The sequence below is a fragment of the Naumovozyma castellii genome, chromosome 7 (genome assembly GCF_000237345.1).
Source record: "Naumovozyma castellii chromosome 7, complete genome".
In the NCBI taxonomy this organism is placed as follows: domain Eukaryota; kingdom Fungi; phylum Ascomycota; class Saccharomycetes; order Saccharomycetales; family Saccharomycetaceae; genus Naumovozyma; species Naumovozyma castellii.
In genome coordinates this window covers 568,668-589,522 of record NC_016497.1, presented here as the reverse complement: position 1 = coordinate 589,522, position 20,855 = coordinate 568,668, and the positions used below count along the sequence as shown (strand labels likewise).

At 36.8% G+C, this 20,855-nt stretch overlaps 12 protein-coding genes and 2 non-coding genes across 14 annotated transcripts; 8 read left to right on the top strand and 6 right to left on the bottom strand.

Moving 5' to 3' along the window:
• Positions 1 to 306: 306 nt before the first annotated feature.
• On the bottom strand, positions 307 to 2,100 carry DDC1 (Ddc1p; the record flags this gene model as incomplete). Its single annotated transcript, XM_003677511.1, has 1 exon — positions 307 to 2,100. One exon carries the CDS (start codon positions 2,098 to 2,100, stop codon positions 307 to 309), a length of 1,794 nt encoding a protein of 597 aa, XP_003677559.1.
• Positions 2,101 to 2,933: 833 nt separating this feature from the next.
• NCAS0Gtrna9N lies at positions 2,934 to 3,007 on the top strand. Its single transcript has one exon. It is a non-coding gene; the product is annotated as a tRNA-Asn (tRNA).
• Positions 3,008 to 3,882: 875 nt separating this feature from the next.
• NCAS0G03190 (acetate uptake transporter family protein) lies at positions 3,883 to 4,773 on the top strand (the record flags this gene model as incomplete). Its single annotated transcript, XM_003677510.1, has 1 exon — positions 3,883 to 4,773. The coding sequence occupies one exon, from the start codon at positions 3,883 to 3,885 to the stop codon at positions 4,771 to 4,773; it is 891 nt and encodes a 296-aa protein (XP_003677558.1).
• A 620-nt stretch (positions 4,774 to 5,393) lies between these two features.
• NCAS0G03180 (phosphoglycerate kinase) lies at positions 5,394 to 6,644 on the top strand (the record flags this gene model as incomplete). The annotated part of the gene is made up of 1 exon (XM_003677509.1): positions 5,394 to 6,644. One exon carries the CDS (start codon positions 5,394 to 5,396, stop codon positions 6,642 to 6,644), a length of 1,251 nt encoding a protein of 416 aa, XP_003677557.1.
• Positions 6,645 to 6,803: 159 nt separating this feature from the next.
• On the bottom strand, positions 6,804 to 7,808 carry CTO1 (Cto1p; the record flags this gene model as incomplete). Its single annotated transcript, XM_003677508.1, has 1 exon — positions 6,804 to 7,808. One exon carries the CDS (start codon positions 7,806 to 7,808, stop codon positions 6,804 to 6,806), a length of 1,005 nt encoding a protein of 334 aa, XP_003677556.1.
• Positions 7,809 to 8,224: 416 nt separating this feature from the next.
• On the top strand, positions 8,225 to 9,067 carry RBP95 (RNA-binding ribosome assembly factor RBP95; the record flags this gene model as incomplete). Its single annotated transcript, XM_003677507.1, has 1 exon — positions 8,225 to 9,067. One exon carries the CDS (start codon positions 8,225 to 8,227, stop codon positions 9,065 to 9,067), a length of 843 nt encoding a protein of 280 aa, XP_003677555.1.
• Positions 9,068 to 9,356: 289 nt separating this feature from the next.
• On the top strand, positions 9,357 to 9,803 carry SWM2 (Swm2p; the record flags this gene model as incomplete). Its single annotated transcript, XM_003677506.1, has 1 exon — positions 9,357 to 9,803. The coding sequence occupies one exon, from the start codon at positions 9,357 to 9,359 to the stop codon at positions 9,801 to 9,803; it is 447 nt and encodes a 148-aa protein (XP_003677554.1).
• Positions 9,804 to 10,272: 469 nt separating this feature from the next.
• NCAS0Gtrna15K lies at positions 10,273 to 10,345 on the top strand. The gene has a single exon. It is a non-coding gene; the product is annotated as a tRNA-Lys (tRNA).
• A 225-nt stretch (positions 10,346 to 10,570) lies between these two features.
• GLC3 (1,4-alpha-glucan branching enzyme) lies at positions 10,571 to 12,685 on the bottom strand (the record flags this gene model as incomplete). The annotated part of the gene is made up of 1 exon (XM_003677505.1): positions 10,571 to 12,685. The coding sequence occupies one exon, from the start codon at positions 12,683 to 12,685 to the stop codon at positions 10,571 to 10,573; it is 2,115 nt and encodes a 704-aa protein (XP_003677553.1).
• A 334-nt stretch (positions 12,686 to 13,019) lies between these two features.
• UBC8 (E2 ubiquitin-conjugating protein UBC8) lies at positions 13,020 to 13,715 on the bottom strand (the record flags this gene model as incomplete). Its single annotated transcript, XM_003677504.1, has 1 exon — positions 13,020 to 13,715. The coding sequence occupies one exon, from the start codon at positions 13,713 to 13,715 to the stop codon at positions 13,020 to 13,022; it is 696 nt and encodes a 231-aa protein (XP_003677552.1).
• Positions 13,716 to 13,887: 172 nt separating this feature from the next.
• On the top strand, positions 13,888 to 16,623 carry SFB2 (COPII subunit SFB2; the record flags this gene model as incomplete). The annotated part of the gene is made up of 1 exon (XM_003677503.1): positions 13,888 to 16,623. The coding sequence occupies one exon, from the start codon at positions 13,888 to 13,890 to the stop codon at positions 16,621 to 16,623; it is 2,736 nt and encodes a 911-aa protein (XP_003677551.1).
• A 71-nt stretch (positions 16,624 to 16,694) lies between these two features.
• NCAS0G03110 (uncharacterized protein) lies at positions 16,695 to 17,747 on the top strand (the record flags this gene model as incomplete). Its single annotated transcript, XM_003677502.1, has 2 exons — positions 16,695 to 16,717; positions 16,997 to 17,747. The coding sequence occupies 2 exons, from the start codon at positions 16,695 to 16,697 to the stop codon at positions 17,745 to 17,747; spliced, it is 774 nt and encodes a 257-aa protein (XP_003677550.1).
• Positions 17,748 to 17,805: 58 nt separating this feature from the next.
• Positions 17,806 to 18,972, bottom strand: COG5 (Golgi transport complex subunit COG5; the record flags this gene model as incomplete). The annotated part of the gene is made up of 1 exon (XM_003677501.1): positions 17,806 to 18,972. One exon carries the CDS (start codon positions 18,970 to 18,972, stop codon positions 17,806 to 17,808), a length of 1,167 nt encoding a protein of 388 aa, XP_003677549.1.
• A 321-nt stretch (positions 18,973 to 19,293) lies between these two features.
• Positions 19,294 to 20,757, bottom strand: MSG5 (tyrosine/serine/threonine protein phosphatase MSG5; the record flags this gene model as incomplete). The annotated part of the gene is made up of 1 exon (XM_003677500.1): positions 19,294 to 20,757. One exon carries the CDS (start codon positions 20,755 to 20,757, stop codon positions 19,294 to 19,296), a length of 1,464 nt encoding a protein of 487 aa, XP_003677548.1.
• Positions 20,758 to 20,855: the final 98 nt, after the last annotated feature.

The following is a 20,855-nucleotide window of genomic DNA, read 5'->3' as shown; positions in this document are numbered from 1 at the left end:
TTTCTGTAGAGAAAAATAAGATACGGTTGGATTCTACCACTCCCCAGAGCGTGCTGAGAAACATACTTATAAGATATTCTTCTATCTTCTAGTTCTTGTTCTTCTACTTTATACTTATTATATATACTATTACCTGTTTATAGAAAGTAAGCATTATGTCATAAACTAAACCTTCTACACATCCTCACGTCCTAGATTTAATATAAGACATTGAAACCCCATAATGATGTGGGTTTTTTAGAGTATATAAATATATAATCTGTAGTTAGCGATCGTGGTAATGAGCCCCATACTACAGAAAAATGTTTAGTCAAACAAACCCTTGGGTCTTTTTTCTTGAGTTGGTCCAAATTCACTTTGCTCTTGAGATTTATCATGAATTTGTTCCCGTCTATCTGGATGTTCATCGGTGTCATAATTTTCCTGTGGAAGCAATTTCTGCTTTTCTCTTCTCAAAAGACTATCACTATCTATAGTGTTTCTAGTTCCATCCTTAACGTACGCTAAGTGATCTAGTTGGTTCTTCCCCCAACCAATAGTTGTATTGCTTCGGTTTGCAGCATTATCAGAAACGTCTTTAGCAAACTTATTATGGAAAACATCGGAATTTCCATCTTCTTGAGAGCTTATTCTTTTCCTGGAAATGTTAACTCGAGCAATAGAAGGATCCTCTGGGTTGTTGAAAATAGGTAATTTATTTTCTTCGTAGGTATCCATATGTTCATATACTGGTGCGAAAATATTATTAGATGATTTCTCGACTTGTGAATCAGCCTCAACAAATAGTTGCCTCCTATTATCCTTTTGAGGAGAAGCTTCACTCCTATTCGCATATCTTTTGGATCTGGAAGGGCTATATTTTTTTGCCTTTTCTGGAAATACAGCCTCTTCCTGCTGCAACCTTGCTTGTTTGATGGGTGATGTTATCCTTTTCGTTCCATCTACGGGGTATTCAGTATTTGTCACACTGTCAGTGATTTGGACTAACTGCATTCGAACGCCCATCCTGTTTGTTTCAATTAAAATTGGATCACCAGGTTTACAGAACCATATACTTATTACATCGTCATCGCTTGGGTTCACCTTTAGTGATGACCCAATATTCATAAAGTTTCTGAGATCCTTGAGCTTGAAAATGATGCTTTTAGTGTAGTCATTCTTTTTAATGTTGGCGTTGGCTAGTTGGGTCTCATCAACACTAGTAAATAAACAATAATGTTCCAGGTCTGAGGTATTTATTGTGTTGCAGATACTCATGGCATTCTTTACCAAAATATCGTGTTCACCAAAAATCGCTTTTGTAAATGCAGTTATATTCAATTTATGAGCACCGATGTCAAGTTTTATTTCTGTTGTTACAGAGGAATTATAATTCTCGATAATATTCCGTAAGAGAATCTGGTTGCAACAAATATAGTTGATTTCATCAGCCATGGTAAGCTTATCCTTTTGTCGGATGCTAGACTCTACCTCATCATTGAATAGGGATCTCTCTAATTCTTGCTCTGTCCTCTTATAAACATCTAAAAGGCGCGGGTCTAAGGGTTGGTCAGGGTTAGGTGATTCAGCTGCTGTCCCAAAGACGTCAAGGAACTTACGTTTGTATTTCAAATCAATAATAATAGGATCAAACTTAATAGGTGTAAATAGTGGTGCATATTCTTTCAAAATTAGTGATTCCATTTCGATCTGTATTAATAATCGATTCGTCAAAGTTTCAGGACATGTGGCTGTATTGTTTAAAACAATGGTAAATGACTTAACGGTATCGTTCTCAGGTTTTTTTGATATTGTTGTTAAATGCTTGGCATTCATTTGAAAGGAATATAGTTTCTGATCAATACCCCGAAAATCTTTATGAACTTGGACACCATCCTCTCCAAAAACGATATCATGTGGTTTATATTCAAATTGATCAAAGAAGCTCCTTGAAAAGAAGATTTGGCTCAGAGATGTCTCTGTTTCATTCATTGTCCATGCTAAAAGCCCGGCATTGGTAATGGATAGTTTTATTTCATCATTAATGGTGGATAAGATATAGATTGTACGATACCACAGAGTATGTTTTTCAATATTTGTAATGGTTGCTCTGAATGACATCTAAACCATCTGCCGAGATAATATCTGCTCTACGGTCTGTTTGCCCAACAGTAAGTGAAAGGCTTTAGTAGTGTCTTGGGTGCTTTTCGCGTTTTTTTAGAACTGGCCTACAGGCTCCGAAAACGAAGATCAAGAAACTCAAATGATGGAAGCTATACAAAATGTCTCACATTACTTAAGATAAAAATGTTACTCTTTGGAAAGGAAAAAACGTACAGATATATTGTTTTCCCAAAACAGTTTATGAAAATTAGAAACATTTCAAAATGTTTACTTTAAAGCATGGAAGGATTTTTTCAGGTTGGAATAGTGATAATCCTAATAAGGGTTTTTTTTAAATTGGCTATTTTGTTTTCAAGTCCCTTCAATGTATATGTAACTTTTTTTAGTTGTTGTGATTCTTTGAAGGATCAACCTATTGTATTTTATGAATTATGTTTTTTTTACCATTTAAGACTTTTTTGAGAAAAGATTTAAAAATAATTTTAATTCTAGGATTTAGAATTTTTCATGAAAAATGAGCTCTAACTTAGATGAATATTCATATTTTAACTGAATTATAAAAAGATTTACTTTCTTCAGTTTTGGAAATTGGTCATCAACTACAGTACTAACGTTTTGAATTTCCTTTACGCCTCAGGATGAATATGTCAAAAGAACACGTATTCACCGTATATATCACTTTATAGCCTTAAAACTTGTTTAGTACTAATACGTTTAACTACATATATTTTGCATATTGTAATCAGTAAGGATAAAGAGCTCAAACAATACGATGAAGGGAGTAGCTTCTTTTTAAAAGAATGTCCATAAGTGGGCAAATCAACAATTCTGACTTCATGGCCAAGCTGGTTAAGGCGTGCGACTGTTAATCGCAAGATCGTGAGTTCAATCCTCACTGAGGTCGAATGAATTTTTTTTAATGCTATTCTGAATCTCCAGAAATATTGTTAACGTTACACCATAAATATTGAAGTGTTAAAGTTCCAATTCAAGGATGGCTATCAACCGGAAATCGGCTTATATTGTTATCAGCCATATATAGCTCCGCCAGCGGATTTATACAAAGGCTTGCATTTGGGCCGTTAAATGGGGAAGTAACTTACCTACGTAGTTCAATAGGATCAGAAAACCGGCATCGCTCATTGACAAGAAAATTCCGTAGAGAAGATTCCGGACTTTTCTTTACAAAACAAAATAAAGTCACAGACTGAAGGAACAAGCCACACCCAAGAGTTGACATGGGCCTGGCGATCCGATCTAGGAACAAATAAAAATAAATTTTGCAACTAGATCTTTGGGTGACTATGTTTATTTTTTCATTTTCCCGTAGAACTAACTACAAAAGCGGCTGTTACATTAAATTTTTTTCTCTTCCTTGCGAAAAAGAAACCATCAAAAATTTGCCTTTTCCCGAGAAATCTCCGTGCAAGAAAGAACAAGCTTGTGAAAAATGCCTGGAACACCGCTTAACATTGGCCTGTACCAATCACAGTGCGCATAAAGTTTAACTGGTAGAATTTTTTTCCCATTATTGTGAGGGTTGGCCTATACTTGCTCAGATGAAGCACTATGCCGGCACGTATCAATAGAATGCAGCCTTGTCTGGGAAAATCATCCGCGGATCAATCGATGCCTTCTTGAGAGCGAATGAAAGCTGAATATTAATAATTTGATATGCTATATATATAAAAGACCCAATAGCTTAAACACTATGATACCGTAGAGTTAATTAACGATAGATGTTTGCCCACACTAGGAAGCAACAAACATCCATTGAGAATGTCTATACAAGAGCAAGATAATGGCTCCGGTCACTACAATAAAAACAGATCATCTTCACAAGTATCTTTAGATAGTCTGAATTCAGGTACACACGTAGAAGGTCATTATCCTCCAGAAACATATAGTCTCCCTCAAGATAACAGTTCACATGAAATGTTAAGTAAGATTTACACAGGTGGGACAAATAATGAATACGTCTTCATAGGACGTCAAAAATTTCTTGCGAGTGATCTATATGCCGCCTTCGGTGGTACATTGAATCCAGGTCTAGCCCCACCATCATCACATAAGTTTGCTAATCCAGCACCTTTAGGTTTATCTGCATTTGCTTTAACTACTTTTGTATTATCAATGTTTAATGCTAGGGCACAAGGTATACAGATTCCCAATTTAGTGGTAGGACTGGCTATGTTTTATGGAGGGTTAATCCAATTAATTGCTGGTATTTGGGAAATTGCCCTTGAAAATACTTTCGGTGCTACAGCATTATGTTCATTTGGTGGGTTCTGGCTAAGTTTCGGAGCAATTTACATTCCATGGTTTGGTATATTAGATGCATACGGAGACAATAAAGAAGAATTAGGGAATGCTGTAGGTTTTTATTTACTTGGCTGGTGTATTTTCACTTTTGGTCTAACGGCATGTACCATGAAATCAACGGTCATGTTATTCGCATTATATTTCCTTCTATCAATAACTTTTTTGCTTCTCTCTATTAGTAATTTTACAGGTAACTTTAAAGTTCAGAGAGCAGGTGGAGTATTGGGAATTATTGTAGCGTTCATTTCATGGTATAATGCATACGCAGGTATTGCCAATAACCAGAATTCATACGTTCTTTCTCATCCATTTGCATTACCAAGTAACAATAAAGTCATCTTTTCATGAACAACTTTCGACCATATCAAGAAAATCTCCCATTTCCTTGATGGAATCGTTGTTATTTTCTTTTTACAATGATTGTAAGACCAGGAGAAAGCATGTATGGATCCATCTTAAGTAGGAAACCCGTGTCCATCCATAAAAGAGACAAATTATGATAATACATTCTTTTTTTTACGGAAATATATATGATGTAATCGTCCAAATATTCATGCACATATTTTTTTTATCTCAATTGAATGTACTCAATTATAGGATCAAGTTTAGGAGGTATCATTGAAGAGACATTTAGAGAGCAGACCCAGACCCCCTGGGCGTCCTGTATCCCCCACGTCCACTAAATGTTTTAGGGGTTGCCGAGTCGCGTGCAGTCAACATAGAAAAAGCACCAGATTCAGGAAGCCACGTCAGTCGGAGACACATAATATAACCTATTATTCTGTTGGGTGACTTCGAAATCTGCCGACAACGAAGCCATTGTCTTTAACAATAATATGCGACGGGAACTCGTGTCATATTTTGTATAAATATAACGACTGAAAAATTTATTCTAAGTAACGCTGAAATATCTCTGTTCTCTTTTCTTAAAAATAAACAACGAAACATTATATTCGACAAAGATAAAAATGTCTCTATCCTCCAAATTAAGCGTCAAAGATCTACAATTGAAAGACAAGCGTGTCTTCATCAGAGTTGATTTCAATGTCCCATTAGATGGTAAGAAGATCACTTCTAACCAAAGAATTGTTGCAGCCTTGCCTACTATCCAATACGTCTTGGAACATAACCCAAGATATGTTGTCTTGGCATCTCATTTAGGTAGACCAAATGGTGAAAGAAACGACAAATACTCTTTGGCCCCAGTTGCTGCCGAATTGCAAACCTTGTTGGGTAAGCCAGTCACTTTCTTGAATGACTGTGTTGGTCCAGAAGTCGACGCTGCTGTTAAGGCTTCTGCTCCAGGTTCTGTTATTCTTTTGGAAAACTTGAGATACCACATTGAAGAAGAAGGTTCAAAGAAGGTTGACGGTCAAAAGGTAAAGGCCTCTAAGGAAGATGTTGCCAAGTTTAGACATCAATTATCTTCTTTGGCTGATGTTTACATCAACGATGCCTTTGGTACTGCTCACAGAGCCCATTCTTCTATGGTTGGTTTTGATCTACCACAAAGAGCCGCTGGTTTCTTGATGACCAAGGAATTAGAATATTTCGGTAAGGCTTTGGAAAACCCAACTAGACCTTTCTTGGCCATCTTGGGTGGTGCTAAGGTCGCTGATAAGATTCAATTAATTGAAAACTTGTTGGATAAGGTTGATTCTATCATCATTGGTGGTGGTATGGCTTTCACTTTCAAGAAGGTTTTGGAAAACACTGAAATTGGTGACTCTATCTTCGATAAAGCTGGTGCTGAAATCGTTCCAAAGTTGATTGAAAAGGCTAAGGCTAAGGGTGTTGAAGTTATTTTACCAACAGATTTCGTCATTGCTGATGCTTTCTCTGCTGATGCTAACACTAAGACTGTCACCGATAAGGAAGGTATTCCAGCTGGATGGCAAGGTCTTGACAGTGGTCCAGAATCTAGAAAATTATTCGCTGCTGCTGTCGCTAAGGCTAAGACCATTGTCTGGAATGGTCCTCCAGGTGTTTTCGAATTTGCTAAATTCGCAAACGGTACCAAGGATTTGTTAGATCAAGTTGTTAAGAGTTGTCAAAGTGGTAGTACCGTCATTATTGGTGGTGGTGATACTGCTACCGTTGCTAAGAAGTATGGTGTTACTGACAAGATCTCCCATGTCTCTACCGGTGGTGGTGCTTCTTTGGAATTGTTAGAAGGTAAGGAATTGCCAGGTGTCGCTTTCTTATCTGACAAGAAATAAATGTAAGAAAAGCTAAAAACATATAATAGATTAGCTCGATTACGCAGAACTTCACTCTTATAAACCTTATATAACGTAATAATGAAATAAATGATATAAATGAAAGAATTTTTAATCGTATTGAAAGCTTTGAGAAGATGCTTACTCAGAGATTTTCTATTAATTAGCTGCGAATAGTTGTTCCAGTGTTTCCCACGTCTTGACGAAATAGACACAATTTCCCTTATTTTTCTCAATGCATTTAATATATTTAACCGTTGGATTCATATACATTTCAATATCCTTTACTTTCAAACCAAGTATCTGATCGGAAATTTTGGCAAATTTTTTTGCGTTCTCTCTAGGATCAACTAGAATGACTCCATTTACTTTTGGATGAAAGATAGGTAGCAGATCTGTCTCACTATCACCAACATACCAATATCGACAGTTGGCAAAATCAGACCCACGTTCCGTCCTTTCTTTTAGAATGCTATCCAAAGCAGTAACCTTATCAGATCCTGTTAGTAATGCTTTAGAAAATTGACCTGTGTATACACCAGATGATGACAACAGATTATTACAAAAAACATGAGATGGATCGACTAAATTCAGTCCCATCATCTTCAGTATAAATTCCCTTGACCAATTTACAGAGATAACATAAAAATCTTGTGGCTCAATGGATGATTGAATACATTCTTGAAACCCCGATCTAATTAGGAGAGGATCTTCTAACAATAATTGCTTAACGTATTCATCTACTTGCGAGTGATTTATTCCCTTGAATAATTCACATCTTTCAAGCTCAGAGATACTAGCCATTTCGATTATGCTACTCTCAGATTGATAAGTAAATTCTGATTCTAGAAGGGAATGGAAATGCTCGCACATTGGTAAGTTAGATCGTTCAATGATTTGAAGCAATGGTAACTCTCTCTTAGCCCCACCCCAGTTTTTATCTTTCTTATACCTTTTACATGCATCCATGTAATTCTGTTGGAAATGGGTCCATTCTGGTTTCAAATTGGGTTTTAGTTTATATGGCAATTTTGCTAATATAGTAGTTGTATCCTTTGCTGTGATCGTTTCATCAAAGTCTGTGATCAAAATGTTTTTCATTTTTGTAATCGGTTGTAATTTATGAGTTAATGTAGTTCGCAGTGGATGCTCTAACACTTTCATTTAGTAGTTCTTATCTCTGATATTGAGAGTCATAATGAAATGTTTTTAGAATTGATAAGCGTAAGATCTTGCGGAAGCGGGGTTCCATCAATGGTGCTGTCCACAGTGCCTTCAGATAAGAAGTGACAGTGTAGTTTTTAAAATATTGCCCTTAGCAAATACACAATTCTAATAAATTTTGACTAAATATGTCCATATCCTAGTCAGTGATGCATATCAGTTGAAGAACTTTATGTCACTCGAGGACTTTTCTGGCTATTATTAAGTCCTCGATGCTTTCAATATGAGGAATCGCGAATTTGAAAATTTTTTGGGTTGAAAAAAATCGATGGGTTTGAAAAACCTTTGTGAAACTAAAACTACATATGATTCAAAACTGCTGATAAGTATCGCATTTAACTAACCTAGGTACAAGAATGTCTGCTGAACATATTCCTGCATGGAGAAAAATTGCTATTAAAAAGAAATTGGATCTTGAAAAAGGGAATGATACTACAGAAGATCCTTTAAATGTTACGACGCATTTGGCTACTGGATCTTTATCAAAGAAGGAAAAGAAGCGTATAATTAAAGGAGAATCTTCAACGAATAATACTAAGAACAAGGTGTCGAAACCATCGAAGACAGGTGCAAGCAAAAGAGAGAAGCTTCCAAAGGAAGAACGTGAATCCAAAAAGAATAAGGTTCTTAAAGATCAACTACGTTATTTGATTGAATTTTATAGAAAGAAGGCAGAACTAGAATTACCAAAGGAGCTTTATGAGTTAGAGAATGTAAGAATTAATTACCCTGAATCATCCAAGGATGTAATGGACGATGCAACTGGGGTTGTGGAAATTTGGAAGTTCTCTAAACAGAAACAAAATTGGCTTATCAAACATTTCTTCAATTTAGATGAAGTTCCCTCCGAATATAATGATTTATTGATTACTTACTTTAAAGATCTACAAGGAAGAAGTAAGGATGATCTTTCTAAAAGATGTTTTGACAAAGTAAATGAGTGGAATGAATATATGGCAAAGGAGGATGAGAGAATTGCGGCAATAGTAAATGGAGATGAACAAGGAGAGAAAGATTCGGAAAAACAACCAGAAGAAGATGAAAAAAAGGAAGATGAGGTGGAAGCTGATAAAAAGGAAGAACCCGAGCTTGTGATGCCAAATAAAGATGTGGTTAAAAGATCGCATCAATTGTTGAAAATTTGGTGTAACAGCGAAGATGATCTGTCAAACATTGAATTGAAAAATTTCTCTGCATAAAAATGTTATCATGTTTTATATTCCTTTCATATATAGCTATCTAACCCTGATAGACACCTGTATAATAATAATAATAGCACATATAACGTTACGTGTTAAAAAGATTGCTACCATTTCCCAAAATGCTTTAATTGATTTTTCGTAGTCCAGGTGAAAATTCTAAAGCGCTGACATCCAAAAATTACCAAAGACGATGAAGTTCTATGTATGATAGGTAGTTCATCTGACTGCTGAATCAATACCATCTGTCAGACAACCAAGCATAGTTTCACTCTAAATAGCATATACAATGGAAATCGATATACCGTTTGAGAAAGAAACGCTTTTAACATTCCTAAATGGATTTGTAGATTTAGAGAAAGTACCGAAGGAATTTACGAGTCAACTTATTCCTTATTTTGAAGCTATTAGTCAAGACAAAGATTTGAAAAGAGTGGCCAAGAAAATTTGTAGGACTATTTTCGAACAATGGGAGGAAAAGCAGGATGCTGTTGACGCTGAAGTTATTAAAAGATGCCAGGATTTTTGGATAGTTCTTGGGCACACTCCATATTTACAGGTTCCAGATTATGAACCTTATAACTTAGTAATTCAAAATGTTGATGCTGCCGAGTTCATAAGTGAACATGGTACTACGAAAGAGAAATTGGAATTCGATGAAAGAGACAATTTAATTACCAATCCTTTAGATAATTTAATATTGGAAGAGGTTGAAGTGACTGACTTTGTGGATTAAAACGAAATATCGAGACATTCTTCTTCTGTATCTTGAAAGATATTTTGAAATAAAAAAAAAGCTTGATAGGAGTAATTTTTAATTTGCAATAGGATCAAGGATGGATTAAGGATTACTCTTGTGTATTCTGCTATTACCTGGCAAATAAATATAAACTCAAGAGACATTTTTAATGAAGGTAGAGAGTGCTTCAATGGACATATTATGACCTTAGTTGAGAAAACATGCCGCGACTCACCGTTGATTTTAATACTCGGCATATATGGTGGGAAGCAGCTCAGAACGATAAAGTGGAAAGCCAGAAAAAAATGTGCTCGTTAGATAGCATTTCATAAAACAGAACTTTTTATAACCTTTCTTCTTCTTTCTTGTATGCTACGTTCAGAGTGAGTGTATCAAGTGTGGAAATTCCGTGCATAAAACAATCCAATATGATATTCAATTTAAACTTCAAAAACCCAATAAAATAGCCTTGTTGGCGCAATCGGTAGCGCGTATGACTCTTAATCATAAGGTTAGGGGTTCGAGCCCCCTACAGGGCTATACATTTTTTTAAAATGTTGTTACCTTCTCCGATTTCTACGTTTGATACTTAGTCAAAGGTTTAGGACTTTTTTTTTAAGAATGAATTCAGCTAGTTATATCATTGAATAATTTTATCATCATTTATTATCTATCCATGTATTTATTTATATATTTGTTTTCATAAAGTTAGAAATTAAAATAAAGTTGAAAAGGAGAAAAAAAAGAGAAGATACCATGTCAGCCTATTCCAGGGCTAAGACAATGGCAGTTCTACTTGGGATATAAACTTGAAGGAAGTTCTTTCTGTTATTCCATTCTAAATCAGTTGTTTGGAATCTCCCATTTTCGTCAATTCTATTATGACCGCCAAATTCGGGTCTATCAGAGTTTAATACGATACGATAAGTACCAGCTTGTTCGATACCGACTCTGTAGTCTGTGTAACTATTATTTGGGTGCAAGTTAAAGATGAACAAGAGTCCATTACGTTCAAAAGCAATGACTTTATCACTTTCATTTTTCAAAGAGACATAAGCTTGTGGAGTGTTCAACCATTGATGATTTTTTTCACAATGTTGCATTGCTGAGTCGAAATTGTTCAAATGTTGATAACGCAATAAATGATCATCGACCAAATTGAATTGTCTACGAGCATAATGGTAACTGTCTCCATTATTAACGTTAGGGAAATCTAACCATTCTGGATGACCGAATTCATTCCCTTCAAAATTCAAGTAAGCTTCACCACCAAGAGCATGAGTCAACAATCTAATCAATTTATGTAATGCGATACCACGATCAATGACTAAAGAAGGTTCTTGTAATGTACTCATTCCTGTATACATTTCTGCATCCATTAACCAAAATGCTAAAGTCTTATCACCAACTAGAGCTTGATCATGAGATTCACAGTATGCGACAACCTTTTCACCATAACGTCTATTAGTCAAAGTAAAGACAATATTTGCTAAATCCCATTGTTCATCTGTCTTTGTTTTCAAAATCTTAATCCACATATCAGGTAAAGCCATGGCCAATCTATAATCGAACCCACCACCACCCATGTGACGTGGTAAACATAAAGTTGGATAACCTGAAACATCTTCAGCGATGGTAACAGCGGATTCTGGTAATAATTCATGAACCAAATCATTAGCAATCATCAAGTATGCTAAAGCTTCATGATCCACAGCAGATCTTTCCTTAGATAAATATTCATTATAATCACCACTGAAGGCACCTCCGGCACCTACACCATGATGCATATAAAGCATTGAAGTGACCCCATCGAATCTGAACCCGTCAAATTTATAGGTGTCAATATAGTAAGTCAAATTGGATAATAAGAATCTTTGAACTTCGAAGCTTCCGTAATTAAACAAACGTGAATCCCATAATGGATGTTCACCTCTTCCTGAAGAGATGGAATGGAAATATTGATGATCGGACCCATCGAAATTGTTTAACCCATCTTCGACATTCTTGGATGCATGACTATGAACGACATCCAATAGAACCAAGATACCCATTCCATGAGCGGTATCAATTAATTCTTTCAAATCTTCTGGTGTCCCATAACGAGAACTTGCTGCAAAGAAGTTTGTTACTTGATAACCGAAAGAGGCATAGTATGCATGTTCCATTATAGCCATTAATTGAATGGCATCGTAACCTAATTTTTGAATTCTTGGTAAGACATTTTGAGTAAACTCTTTGTAAGAGGTTACTTTTGGTTCTGGAGAAGAGATCCCGACATGAGCTTCGTAAATTCTTAGAGAATCAGTCTTTTGGTTGAATTTAGGTCTTTGATGTTGGAAATGGTATTCATTATCTGGATTCCAAAATCTACCCTCATAAGTGGGGCCGAATTGCTTTGCCGTTTCCTTTGTTGGTTGTGTAGCTCTTGTAATCCATGCAGGTAGACGGTAAATTTCAGAACCATCTTCCAGTTGGAATTTGACTTTAATCTTGGAGTCGTGAGGGATAGCGAATGAACCATCAGCCAATGGTGGAATTGTGATGGAGAAGTTACCGAACTCGTCCTTGTTTTTCAATTCATGGTTGGTACCGTCCCAATTGTTGAATTCCCCTACTAAGAATGCACGTTTGGCATTAGGAGCCCATTCCTTGTAGTAAATTTCCTTTGTTTGCTTATTAGCGTGAAGACCGTAGTTCTTAATGGAATCCCTAGTAAACTTGGCCAGGGACTGATACGAGCCATCGGGAGTAGCGTGCGTGATGTCGTAGACCCATTTGTCTGCGAGGTAACGTCTCTCTGAGAGGACTTGAGCGAATGGTTTCAACCAAGGGTCGAACTCGACTGCTTCCTTAACGTTTGCTGGGATTTCCTGGGACATTTGGAAGGTGGATGCTATGCTATAGTTTGTTGTCCTGTACTGGAGCAGAAGATGAGTGAAGAAGAGACACAAGGGACTGACCAGAAACCAGAGACAAGTTGGTTGCTTTTATACTGTTCGTACCTTAATGTTCCCTTTACCGTTTTGTCGAATCTGGCGGGCCCAGAAAACACCGCAGGACCAGAAAGGGGGCCGCCGTTCTGCGCGACTTTCTGAGGCTGCTTTAGAGGGGTAACAATACAGAATGAATAATTATGGTTATGATTATGTTAATGATCGGTTATAGTTTGTGAATGAATGGGTAAATGGATGAATGAATGGGTATGCTGCTCCGTCAGACCTGCTCCTCGTCGCTCATGTCGATATCGCTCAGCTCGTCACTCAGTTCCACGTCCTCGTCGCTCAAGTCCTCACTCTCGTCATCTTCTTCATCTTCGTCCACTTCATCCTCCTCTTCCTCGTCTACTTCTTCAGATGACTCATCCTCACTGCCAAACAGCTGCTCGTACTTCTCCTCCGTCGCATACTTGTCGATGTATTCCCTGATCTTCTCCTCATACAGCTTCTTGTCCCGTAGCTCCAAAGTGGCAGCCTCGTTATTCAAGGGATCGCTCCCGTTGGGCTCCTTCAACAGCCCTGGAATCATCCATTCCACGATATTCAACAGATCATACAGGGGCGACCACGTCGAGTTGATCACGTCCAAACAGATGGACCCGGATGCAATGTCGATATTCGGGTGGAAGATCTTGTTAACAAACCCAATACTGGGCGACTTGTAAGGGTAATTGTCGGGCAACTCCACATGGAGTCGCCACACACCTTTCTCGTATGGTGTGTCCTTGGGGCCATGAAACTTGATGTGGAACTCTTGCATGCTGTTGTTGACCAGCTCCACCTCGTGATCACTCATGAGAAGCTTCATCACGTCCGTCTCAATCCGTCTCTTGCTGCTGTTGCTGTTGCTGTTGCTCATATTATGCTGTCTCTCTTGCTGTCTTGTATAGTATAGTATAGTGTAGTCATCCATCTAGTGTTAATTTAGACTAGTCAGCTCCTCTTATAATTCGGACCCATTTGTATCGCTTGCCACGAAAAAACACTCGCAACAAATAATTCAAATCAGGACAATAAAACTGACATGGTGGCAAACTCAACACTACCACTTCAACAACGCAATCGACCAACCCAATCAATCTATCATGTCCCACAAGAAGCGGGTGTACCCAACGGCTCAATTGCAGTACGGACAGACTAACATTTACGAACAACATGGAGTCCCTCAGGATGCGGGGGCTCCACAGGGTCAACCACTACAATCAGATATCCCCTACATGAACGCACAACCAGGTGTCATACCGGGCCAGGGTGCTCCCATGATGATGGATAATGGTGCTATGCCCCAGCAACAAATGTTTACCCCGGCTCAACAACAATTGAATCAACAAATTGATCAAACTACTGCCGCAATGGGGAACATGCAATTCAATCCAGCTGCTAATGAATCAAACATGTACTATCAGCAACCATTACCACAACAGCAACAGCAACAACAACAACAGCAGGGTCCTGCTAAACCACCAAAACCAATGAATCAATTGTATCCAATCGATTTATTGGTCGCGTTCCCACCACCAATTTCTGATTTATCATTACCACCACCACCAATACTATTCCCCTTGGATACCATCCCGGTACCTTCTGAGGATGCATTGGCTCCAAGCAATTATATTAGATCCACTTTGAACGCGGTCCCCAAGAGTAATTCTTTGTTGAAAAAAACAAAGTTACCATTTAGTTTGGTTATTACTCCGTATCAACATTTACATGACGATATTAACCCACCACCATTAAATGAAGATGGAACCATTGTTCGTTGTCGTCGTTGTCGTTCATATATGAACCCATTTGTTCATTTCAATCAGGATGGAAGAAGATGGAAATGTAATATCTGTAATCTATTTAATGAAGTCCCCAGTTTCTTGGATAGAATGCCCAATGATACCATGTCAAATAGATACATGAGAAACGAATTAAGATACTCTGTTGTGGAATATTTGGCTCCAAAGGAATATTCTTTAAGACAACCACCTCCATCCACATACACTTTTATCATTGATGTATCTCAAAATGCAATGAAAAATGGGTTATTGGGAACAACAACAAGAACCTTATTGGATAATTTGGATTCTTTGCCAAATCATGATGGAAGAACAAGAATCTCTATATTATGTGTGGATAATGGTCTTCATTATTTCGCAATCCCATCTGATGATCAAGAGGGGCAACAAGTGGAAATGATGGACGTTTGTGATTTGGATGACGCTTTCATTCCAAGACCTGATTCCATGGTGGTTAATTTGGTACAATGTAGAAATAATATTGAAACACTTTTGACCAAGATCCCACAAATTTTCCAAAATAATATTATTAATAAATTCGCATTGGGTCCAGCTTTACAAGCTGCATATAATTTAACACGTAATGAAGGGGGTAAGATTATTGTTGTCTCCGCTACATTACCAAATATTGGTGTGGGTCAATTAAAGAAAAGAGTGGAAGAAGCTAATGTCGGGACACCAAAGGAATCACAACAATTATTAACTTGTCAAGATCCATTCTATAAGACTTTTACCATTCAATGTAATAAAGTACAAATCTCCATTGATATGTTTTTAGCATCTGAAGAATATATGGATGTGGCTACCTTAGCCAATTTGGGTCATTTCTCTGGTGGTCAAACTCATTTCTACCCTGGATTTTCTGCACAAAGAATTACTGATGCTACTAAATTCTCCATGGAATTTGCCAAACATCTTTCCATGGATACATCCAACGAAGTCGTCATGAGAGCTCGTGGATCCACTGGTATTAGAACAACTGGATTCCATGGTCATTTCTTTAATAGATCTTCTGATTTATGTGCCTTCTCCATAATGAATAGAGATCAATCATATGTCTTTGACATTACATTAGATGAAAATATCGCTGCAGAATATTGTTATGTTCAAGTGGCTATCTTATTATCATTAAATACAAGTCAACGTAGAATTAGAGTCATCACTTTGGCATTACCAACAACAGATTCCATCGCTGAAGTTTATGCATCAGTGGATCAATTGGCTGTTACCGCAGCATTTACACAAAAGGCAATCGATAAGGCTCAAGATACAAGTTTAGAAGAGGCAAGAAGATTTATAAATCAATCAGTGGAAGATGTGTTAACTACATATAAGAAGGAACTTGTGGTACAAAATACAGGTGCCGGAGGTATGCCATTAAGATTATGTGCCAATATGAAGATTTTCCCCTTATTAATGCACGCATTAACTAAAAATTTGGCATTTAGACCAGGTAGAGTACCAAGTGATCATAGAGCTGCTGCATTAAATTACATGGAATCTGTCCCATTGAAATATTTATTAAAATGTATTTATCCAACAATTTATTCATTACATGATATGCCAGATGAAGTAGGTCTTCCTGATGAAAATAATGAAATAATATTGCCTGAACCAATAAATGCCTCATATAGTTCTTTTGAAACTTATGGATTATATTTAATCGATAATGGAATCGATTTATTCCTATGGATGGGTGGTGAAGCCTTACCTCAATTAGTAGAGGATGCATTTGGTGTTCCAAATATCTTGGAAATGCCTATTGGTAAACAAGAAGTCCCAGTGGTCCCTGAATCACCATTTAATGAAAGAATTAGAAACATTATTAATAGATTGAGAAATCATGATGACGTTATCACCTACCAATCGTTGTATATCTTAAGAAGTGCCTCCAATAGTGATCCAGTACAGGCAAATGCTAAGGAACTTTCTTCATTGAGAATGTGGGCTTCTACTCATTTGGTGGAAGATAAAATCATGGGTAGTGAAGGTTACCGTGACTTCTTACAAATGATGAAGAATAAGACTTCGAAATAAACTTGACCAACGTTAATTATGTATATCTCACTGTATATTACAGGTGTTCGGCCCAATATCTCCCTCACTTTATGCACATATGTAGACTATATATGTATGTATATATTTAGATATTTTAAAAATGAACATGAACGATTAGTATACTATCTCAACTTTTTCAATCAATAAGCGCCGCTCTCCATAAAATTTTCCAGATAGAAAAACTAATTCATCGATATATATATAGTAAACTCAAGTGCAAACGCAAATTGACAAGTACACCTGTTAGGACAATGTCAGAGTTACAAATGTATGCATGAAAATGAATAAGATATTTGAGAGACCCACAGCTCATTTACTAACGAAAAATCGCAATACGGACGTGATGAAATAGTGTTTCCAGGAAGGACTTATTCGATAATGACACATTGTTATCCACGGAGGAAGTACCGATGCCTGAGAGGGAATTAGATATGCATGATGATTTTGAGATTGTGGATGTGGTACAGGATGATTCCAATACAAGTAAAAATGATGACGCTGATACTGCTGCAACAAATAATGAGGAACAAGAAGAATTCGAATACTTCCCGTTGTTTTCCATGGGGACCAGTGATGCCACCGCTACCAATGAGGAGGATCAAGTGGAGGACAAGGGAAGTGAAGATGGAAGAGGTCGTTCTGAAACAAAGCTAATGAAGGTCTCCTTGAGAGAACCATCTCCTGAAATTATAAATCAAGAAAGGCCTAAAGATTATTATTTTACTCAATACACCGATGAAGACCATGCCAACTTTGCAAAGAGTGCCGTCGGTTATATGACTATATTGAAGGAATCTCAGATGGGGCCATACACCAATTGGAAGAAATTTAGAGGAAGAGTCATTGATTTAGATAAATATAACAAAGAAATTGATCGCAGCATACTTCGAGAAAAGATCTTGAAGAAGAGAAGACCTGGTCAAAAGCAACGACGTGCAAAGAAACTAGCTGCCGAGAGAATACAGGAACGTGAATTGAAGGCTAAAGAAATTAAGAAAATGATCAAAAAACAATTTCATAAACGTGGTGGGAAGAAGAATAAGAAAAAGCAAGTACAGGCCAAGGCTGGTGCAACTGTGAAACCAAAATTTAGAACAGAATAAGTTCACCCACCTGCAATTTATAAGCTAATTGCCGTTTGTCTGTATTATATTATATGCATTATTTACTTTTATTTTTACTTGAAGAAAGTATAGATATAGACTTTAGCATGATTTCAAGATTTTGTTGGTAGTCATCGTTCCCCGTAGAATTAGGCATTTGTTTCTGGATAGTTTCAATTATTAGATCTTGATTCCTGAGCAAAGATTTGCCAACAGGACCACCTCTATTATAAGATATCTCAAATTCCTTCTTGAAATTTGATGCTATCTTAGTCCAATAAAGTTCACGAGGTGTTGCAGTCTTTGGCTTCCGATGAGTTGCATATTCTATTAATAGATTGGAGTTTTCAATTTTAACACCATGTAATATGGTCTCCAAAAGGTAAATATCATAACTTTTTCTTACAACATCTTCAAATGCAAGTGGGAAGTTCTTAATAGAATTTATCGTCCTTGTTAATATCTGTGAGTTCGACAGAACATTCGTCAAAATAATTTTCTGGATAGTAGATACAAACTCTTGCACAGACACAATATATAACGCATGAGCCAAAGAGCTTACAGTTTCTGAATTATTTTTGACTTTGAAACTATTTAAAGACTCCTTTGAGAGATTCAAAGATAGGAATCCCAATAAATTTTTTTTGCTTTCAGCGGTGGCTCCCTCCAATTGCTTAATCAATTGCAAAGATTTTAAATTTGCATTTTGATTCAAACTCATTTGTAATTGAGAGTATAATGCAGCCAATTGAACAGCTCTTTCAATCGTAAGTTTATCTATTGGTTCTGTGAGACGTTGAATCTTGTCCATCAAATGAACATAAATTAGTGCATCTCTCAATAATATCGAAGTCTGATGAACTTTACTGAGAACAGATTGTAATTTCTGAGCCCTTTCATATGGTTCTAGTATTTCCTGTTGTAATCTCTTATAAGACATTGTCAAATATTCAAAACTTGGCTTCAAACCATCATTGATTTTTTGCTCAATGGCTTTCCCTTTGTATATTTGATTAAGTATGGGTAGAGGGTTCTCATGAATCAATTGATTAATTTGTGAATCAACTTCTGCTAAATCATAGTTGATTTTTTTGATAGCAGTCCCAACATCTAATTCAGTACTAGTTGATTCTCCATTGGTAACTTTCAGTAGATCATTGGTGAATTGTTTAGCACTAAACTTTGGTTCTAAGAGTGCTTCAAAGTCTTCTAGATCTTCTCCCATATGTAATTATTCGTTAGCGTTGTCAAAGTTAGCACTAGAGTTTGGATTTTAAAAGGTGTTTACCCACACGTAGCTGTAGTTAAGTCACGTCGATTTTTTTGATTGAAAATCTAAATGGCGCTAAGTTCAAAGCGCCAAGTCACTTCCACTTCTTCACATAAAAATTATATAAAGCAAAAATAGTATTTTTGAATATGATTATGTCTTATTTTATGAATACATAGTGATTATGTTTTTCTAAAAAGAAATGCAATTTTGTTGGGTATGAAAAAAATAATACAAACTTTTTCTACTGTCCCAAATAAATACCAAGTTTATGATCTAATCCCACATGTGATCACTGGCATCTTCTTCAAACTGATTAACAATATCAGTTGAGGCTGGTGACAGATGTGTTAACAATGTCGAATAATTACCAGTGTCTACGTACGCCAAAGGGTCTTTGATGTCATCTTTAGAAATGTTTTGATCCGACAAGGTAGATCCTGAAGTCATCGAGAGTGTTAATGTTGGTACATTAGGTACTAATTTTGCTGTTGATTTGAAATAATCTCCTGGTGTCTTTGGCGTTAGTTCAGATGAACCAGAGCTATTATTTGGCGATGTGGAGTGTCCATTTAGTGATGCATTAAAGCTTTGGGATTTTGCAGAAACATCGTATTGCAGACATTCCTCTTCTTCTTCATTAGTGGTGTTATTAATAGTACTATCGCTATCACTTCTATCGTGTTGCAAAAATTCATTCCATTCCATCAATTGGAAAATCAAACCCATGTTGGGGCTGATGTCTGGTGCCGTTTCCTTTAATTTATTGTAGGCATCATTTAGACCTAGTTTTTCGTATCTCATTATATAGGCAACAATTAACGAAGCCGACCTTGATACCCCACATTGACAATGTATTAGAATTTTTTTTCCTTGCAAGGCAGCATTATGCATTATGTTGGTTAATTCTTCTAAATCTTCAGATATCTTTGAAACATGTGACCATGCAAAGTGATAATATTGGATAGTACTGTTTGGAGGTAGTGTTCTCCCGAGGTTCTCAATTTCTTCAGCGACGTTTATCACTATATCAAATTCTAGAATCTCATGTAATGTTGGTTCGGAATAAAGATATATATTTGGAGGTAACACCATTAACGGTCCGTCTGGATATGCGTTTTTCTTGAAAACATCAGGATACTCTACACCCAAGGTTGTATTGTTTTGCGTGTCATTTTGTTGCCTCTCAGGGAATACCCAAAGTGTCTTAGCATCAGCTTCCTTCTTATTATATAGAACCGGGGTAGATGTTTGTAGCCCACTCACAGTCTGAGAACGTGTTCTATTATTTTTAGACAGGCTCTTAGTGTTAACGGATAATGCCAAAGTATTAATTTTGCTAATTTTGTCAGTTGTAGACGGTATTACAGGCTTTGAGATGCTTGGATAACTATAAATGGAAGCCTCACTACGTCGAGTTAAAAGTGTTGGCCTCTGAGTGTTCTGTCTTGCTATACAATCTCTACTGAACCTTTCCAAGGTTGAGCTCTTGGGCCTTTCTGTACTCGTTAATATTGGCCTGGTTGTAGATGTTGTATTCAGTTCAGGTATCGAACCCAATGTCGGCGACGTTGATAATGCTATCCCAGTGGACACCGCAGGTATTTCTAATGGAAGAGACAAGTTCTTGGTATTCCTGTTTTGTAATGATCTTGGCGAGTTCGTACATTTATTAGTATTTTTAGTTGGATCTGGACCGTTCGGTTTGCCTGGTTCTTTCAACATCTTATTTTTATGCATATATCTTTTTTGGTGTATGAAATCAGGTAGTTATTGGGTGGAAAATGTTTGATAATACGGTCAGTGTTTCCTACGTTCTTCAAATTCTTGACAATATT